The sequence below is a fragment of the Meleagris gallopavo genome, unplaced genomic scaffold, assembly GCF_000146605.3.
Source record: "Meleagris gallopavo isolate NT-WF06-2002-E0010 breed Aviagen turkey brand Nicholas breeding stock unplaced genomic scaffold, Turkey_5.1 ChrUn_random_7180001950555, whole genome shotgun sequence".
In the NCBI taxonomy this organism is placed as follows: Eukaryota; Metazoa; Chordata; class Aves; order Galliformes; family Phasianidae; genus Meleagris; species Meleagris gallopavo.
In genome coordinates, this window is record NW_011211877.1 from 24,921 (window position 1) to 30,186 (window position 5,266).

The window sequence follows — 5,266 nt, forward strand, 5'->3', positions numbered from 1 at the left end:
GGGGGGGGGGTTAACGAGCTGCGGGGGCTGCGACCCCAAATTCAGCGCTGTTGGATTTTAAGACTTTGATCCAGACTTAGGATCCTCAATATTGGGAAACTGAGGAAATCTTTTGTGTTTAAGGGTTTTTTTTTTCACTTCTGAGGGGCTTCAACTCCCAGGAACGGGGCAAAAATTCTGGATTTAAGGGTTTTCCCCAGTTTTTAGGGGTTACATCCCTCTAGAATGGGTGTAAATACCAGGATTTAAGGTTTTTTTCGTCTCATAGAGGCTACATCTGACTGGAATGGGTCAGAATTCCTTGATTTAAGGCTTTTCTTCTCCTCTTAGATACTGCATCCCACTAAGAAGAACCAAAGTTCTTGGATTTAGTGATTTTTTTTTCCCCTGCTTTAGGGTTGTATTCCCCAGGGATGGGGAAAAATTCAGGATTGAAGGGTTTTTTCCACCCTTTAGGAGCAATTACCCACAGGAATGGGTCAAAAGCCCAGAATCGAAGGTTTTTTTTCCATCGTTTAAGAACTGTATCCCACAAAACAGATCTAAATTCCTGGATTTTAGGCTTTTTCCCACCCCTTAGCAGCCGTATCCCCCCGCAGTGGATCTGAATTCCTGGGTTGAAGGTTTTGTCCCACCTCTTAGGGCCTCCAGCCAACCGAAACGGGTCAGAATTCCCCCGTTTGAGGTTCTTTCCCCAGCTGTGCTGAGCTCCATCCCACAGGCCCGACTCCGTGCCGCCCAACTGATGCCTTTTTCCCCTTCCCCAGCCCTCATGTTCCTGCTGGCTGTCCTGGATTTCCTCTTCGTCAGCCACGCGTATCACAGCATCCTGACCCGCGGCGCCTCGGTCCAGCTGGTTTTCGGCTTCGAGGTACCCTCAGCTCCTGCAGGGGACAGACAGCCCCGTGCAGGACAGACAGACAGCGCCGTGTCCCCCCCCTCCCCCCTCCCTGCAGTACGCCATCCTCATGACCATGGTGCTCACCATCTTCATCAAATACGTGCTGCACTCCATCGACCTGCAGAACGAGAACCCGTGGGACAGCAAGGCCGTCTACATGCTGTACACGGAGCTCTTCACTGGTATGGGGCCCCCTCCGCTCCTCCCCTCCCCTCTCTTTCCCCTCCTTCCCTCCCCTCCTTCCCTCCCCTCCTTCCTTCTTCCTTCCTCTCCTCCTTCCTTTTCTCCTTTTTCCTCTCCTTTCTCTCCTTCTTTCTCCCTTCCTCTTCTCCTCTTCTTCTCTCTCCTCCCTTCCCCCTATTTTGGGGTCATTCTGATGTGTTGTCATTAAGGGTGATGAGGGTTCTGAAGGAGAAAAATCCCACCAGACTGGGGCAATATTATGGATTTTTTGGGTTTATTCTTCTTCTGAGGGCCTAAACTCAATGAATGGGAGTGAGGTCATAGCACTGCATTTAGGGTTATTTCCGCTTCCTAGGGGTTAAATTCTATGGGATCGAGTCAATGTCAGGGATCCAAAAAGCATTTTTTGAAGGACAGAATCCTACTGGGTTGGATGATGGAAGGAGGGGATCAAGAAGAGCTATTTGGGGTTCAAAATCACAGCGTTTGGGATTTGGGGTTGTGGTCACCCCCAGCGTTGAGGATTTGGGGTTTGGTTGGACCCCAGCCCAAAATCACACATCCTCATCCCAGAAAAGGACATTTTGGGACCCTCTGAGCCCCCATTCCACCCCGAGAGCAGCACCCAACGTGTTTTTTCCCCGCAGGCTTCATCAAGGTCATCCTCTACATGGCCTTCATGACCATCATGATCAAAGTCCACACCTTCCCTCTCTTCGCCATCCGCCCCATGTACCTGGCCATGAGGTGAGTCGGCTTTGGGCCCGTTGGGCCGCGTTCACACCACGATCCTGACCCCAGCGGATCCCAAATCTTCACCCCAGCGGATCCCCGACCCCAACGGATCCCCGATCCTGACCTCAACGGATCCAAAATCCCAATAAATCCCCAACCCCAGTGGATCCGCAGTCCTGACCCCAGTAGATCCCCGACCCCAACAGATCCCGAATCTTCACCCCAGCGGATCCCCGACCCCAACGGATCCCCGATCCTGACCTCAACGGATCTAAAATCCCAATAAATCCCCAACCCCAGTGGATCCCCAGTCCTGACCCCAGTAGATCCCCGACCCCAACAGATCCCAAATCTTTACCCCAGCGGATCCCCCGATCCTGACCTCAACGGATCCAAAATCCCAATAAATCCCCAACCCCAATGGATCCCCAGTCCTGACCCCAGTAGATCCCCGACCCCAACAGATCCCAAATCCCAACCCCAATGGATCCCCGACCCCAAAAGATTTCCAATCCCAGTGGATCCCTAGTCCTGACCCCAGTGGATCCCTGATCCTAATGGATCTTGACACCAATGGTCCCCAACACTAGTCGATCCCTGACCCTGATGGATCCCCATCAGGATCCAACAGATCCCAAATCCCAACCCCAATGGATCCCTGACCTTGACAAATCCCCAATTCCAATGGATCCCCAGTCCTGACCCCAATGGATCTGCAACCCCAAAGGACCCCAAATCCCAACCCTGATGGATCCCCAGTCCTGATCCCTATGGATCCCCGATCCCGATGGATCCCTGGCCCCAACGGATCCCCAATCCTAACCCTGATGGATTCCAACCCCAGTGGATCCCCGACCCCAACGGACCCCAAATATCAACCCCAATGGATCCCTGGCCCCAACGGATCCCCAATCCTAACCCTGATGGATTCCGACCCCAACGGACCCCAAATATCAACCCCAATGGATCCCTGGCCCCAACGGATCCCCAATCCTAACCCTGATGGATTCCGACCCCAGTGGATCCCCGACCCCAACAGACCCCAAATATCAACCCCAATGGATCCCTGATCCCAATGGATCCCTGACCCCAACGGATCCCCAATCCTAACCCTGATGGATTCCGACCCCAGTGGATCCCAACCCCAAGCCCAGTTGATCCCTGACCCCGACAGATCCCCAATCCCCACCCCAGCGGATCGCGGTTCCCTTGCAGGCAGTTCAAGAAGGCGGTGACGGACGCCATCATGTCGCGCCGCGCCATCCGCAATATGAACACGCTGTGAGTCGGGCCGCCTGCGCTCCTCCCTCCCTTTGGGGTCTGGGATTTGGGGCTCCTCGTAGGGTGGGATCCAACCCAGCGTCGGCTTGGGTAAAAGTGGGGGAAGGGGTTGGGGAAAAGGGATCGTTTTGCCCTAAAACGGTGGGAACGGGTTGGGGGCATCCGGAAATCTGAGCGAAAGTTGAATTAGAGCTGGAAAAACGATGGGATGTGGTGAGGAGGGAACGTTCTGTTGGCTTTGTTGGGCTCCTCTGAAGGGTGGGATCCAAGCCGAGGTGAGTTTGGTCCAAATTAGGGGGAAAGCAGCTCAATTTTGCCCTAAAAAAGGGATTGGGAAGATCTTAGGGCCAACAGGGGCGGTGGATATCCTCACATCCAACCAAAAGTGGTTTCTGAGCCTGAAAATGATGGATTGAACGCGAGGGGAGGAGGTCTTAGGGGGGTCCTCTCGTTATCCCTGTGGGATTTTGGGGCGGGTTTGGGGGGATTTGGGTGGGGGGGGGGTTTCTTCCTAATCCCATTGTAACCCCGTAGTTACCCCGATGCCACCCCCGAGGAGCTGCAGTCCATGGACAACGTCTGCATCATCTGCCGCGAGGAAATGGTGACGGGGGCGAAACGTCTGCCCTGCAACCACATCTTCCACACCAGGTTTGGGGCAAAACGCCACCGTTTTGGGATCGCCTATGGGGTTTTTGATAAGGTGGGGACGATGGGTTCCCTGTTGTTTTTTTTTCCCCCCCTACAGCTGCCTGCGCTCGTGGTTCCAGAGGCAGCAGACGTGTCCCACGTGTCGCATGGACGTCCTCCGTGCCTCCCTGCCCCCTCAGCCGCCCCCTGAAGCCGCAGAGCAGAACCCGGCGCCGCCTCAGAGCCCTCCGGGCGCTCAGCCCCAAAACTGTGAGCAGCCCGACCCAAAAAAAAAACAAACAAAACCCAACCGCACGGGTTTCCCTATAGGCTGCCCCAAAACAGCGGGGTTTCCACCCGTATCCAAGCTATGCGCCTCCACCTGTGGCCTGGCGTTGGATATGGGATTTCCGCTGGCTGTAGGGTGGGGTTTTAGGATTCCAGGAGCCCTCTGGGGTTCTGACCCGCGCCCAATCCCGTTGCAGTCCCACAGGGGATGCTCCCCCGTTCCCCCCGGGGATGTTCCCGCTGTGGCCGCCCGTGGCTCCGTTTCCTCCCATCCCCGGTGCTCAGGGACCCCCCAACGCCGAGAGCCCCGCTGCTGCTGCTCCAGGTGAGCCTCACCCCCATCCTCCCCCTCCTCTCGTGGGGTCGACGTTCCCCCGTCCCCTTTCTCACATCCCTTTGGCCCCACAGCCACTTCCAGAGCCGGGGAAGGCAGCGCTTCGGGTTCGGACGGCGCCGCGGCGCCGGGCTTTGCTCTGCCCCCCCCGTGGATGGGGATGCCCTGGCCGCCCATTTTTGGTGAGTGGGGGCGGTTTTGGGGTCAGGCTGTGGGGTTTTGGTCCCATTTTCTCTTGGCCCCTTCACCCTGCGGGGTTCGGGGTTCGTTTTCTCCCCAGCCTTCATCCCTAAATCCTGCAGGGTGTCGGGGTTCATCCATGGGATTCCTTCTTTAGCGTCCACCCCCCCCGGTCCTACAGGGCTTTGGGTTCATCCGTGGCGATTTCCTCCCCAATACCGACCCCCTTCAGTCCCGCAGGATTTTGGGGTTGATCCATGGGGATTTCTTCCCATATTTCACCCCGGAATCTCAGCGGGGTTTTGAGATTCACCCATGGGATTTTCCTTCTCACCGTTCAGCCCACAGTCCTGCAGGTTTCGGGCTTCAGCTGTGGGGATTTCTCCCCAATATCACCCCTAAATCCTACAAGATTTGGGGCTTCATCAATGATATTTTCTCCCCGTATCACCCTTAAATCCTGCAGGACTTTGGGGTCCACCCGTGGCCTTTCCCCCCCCCGTATCTGTGTACAGTTTTGAGGTTCATTTCTGGGCTTTTCTCCCCAGTCTTCACACCAAATTCTGCAGGATTTGGGATTTTCTCCTTTCTAACCCCCAAACCGTGCGATATTTCAAGGTTTTCCCCCTTTCTCCTCCCTGAATCCCACAGAATTTGAGGATTTCCTCCTTTCTCAGTCTCAGAAACCCCCCACAACGTTGGCATTTCCCCCCTTTCTCCCCCCAAACCCCACA

The 5,266-nt window shown here is 55.6% G+C and overlaps 1 protein-coding gene across 1 annotated transcript in view; it reads left to right on the plus strand.

Annotated features, from left to right (window-relative positions):
- LOC104916890 (E3 ubiquitin-protein ligase synoviolin-like) overlaps positions 1-4,704 on the plus strand; it is a 9,202-nt gene extending 4,498 nt beyond the window's left edge. Inside the window, 9 exon segments of the mRNA XM_010727931.2 lie at positions 768-871; positions 957-1,083; positions 1,732-1,831; positions 3,035-3,100; positions 3,635-3,751; positions 3,849-4,000; positions 4,216-4,227; positions 4,230-4,343; positions 4,427-4,704. Coding sequence (XP_010726233.2) covers positions 768-871; positions 957-1,083; positions 1,732-1,831; positions 3,035-3,100; positions 3,635-3,751; positions 3,849-4,000; positions 4,216-4,227; positions 4,230-4,343; positions 4,427-4,689 — 1,055 coding nt within the window. The 3' untranslated portion in view covers positions 4,690-4,704.
- The last annotated feature ends 562 nt before the right edge of the window (positions 4,705-5,266 follow it).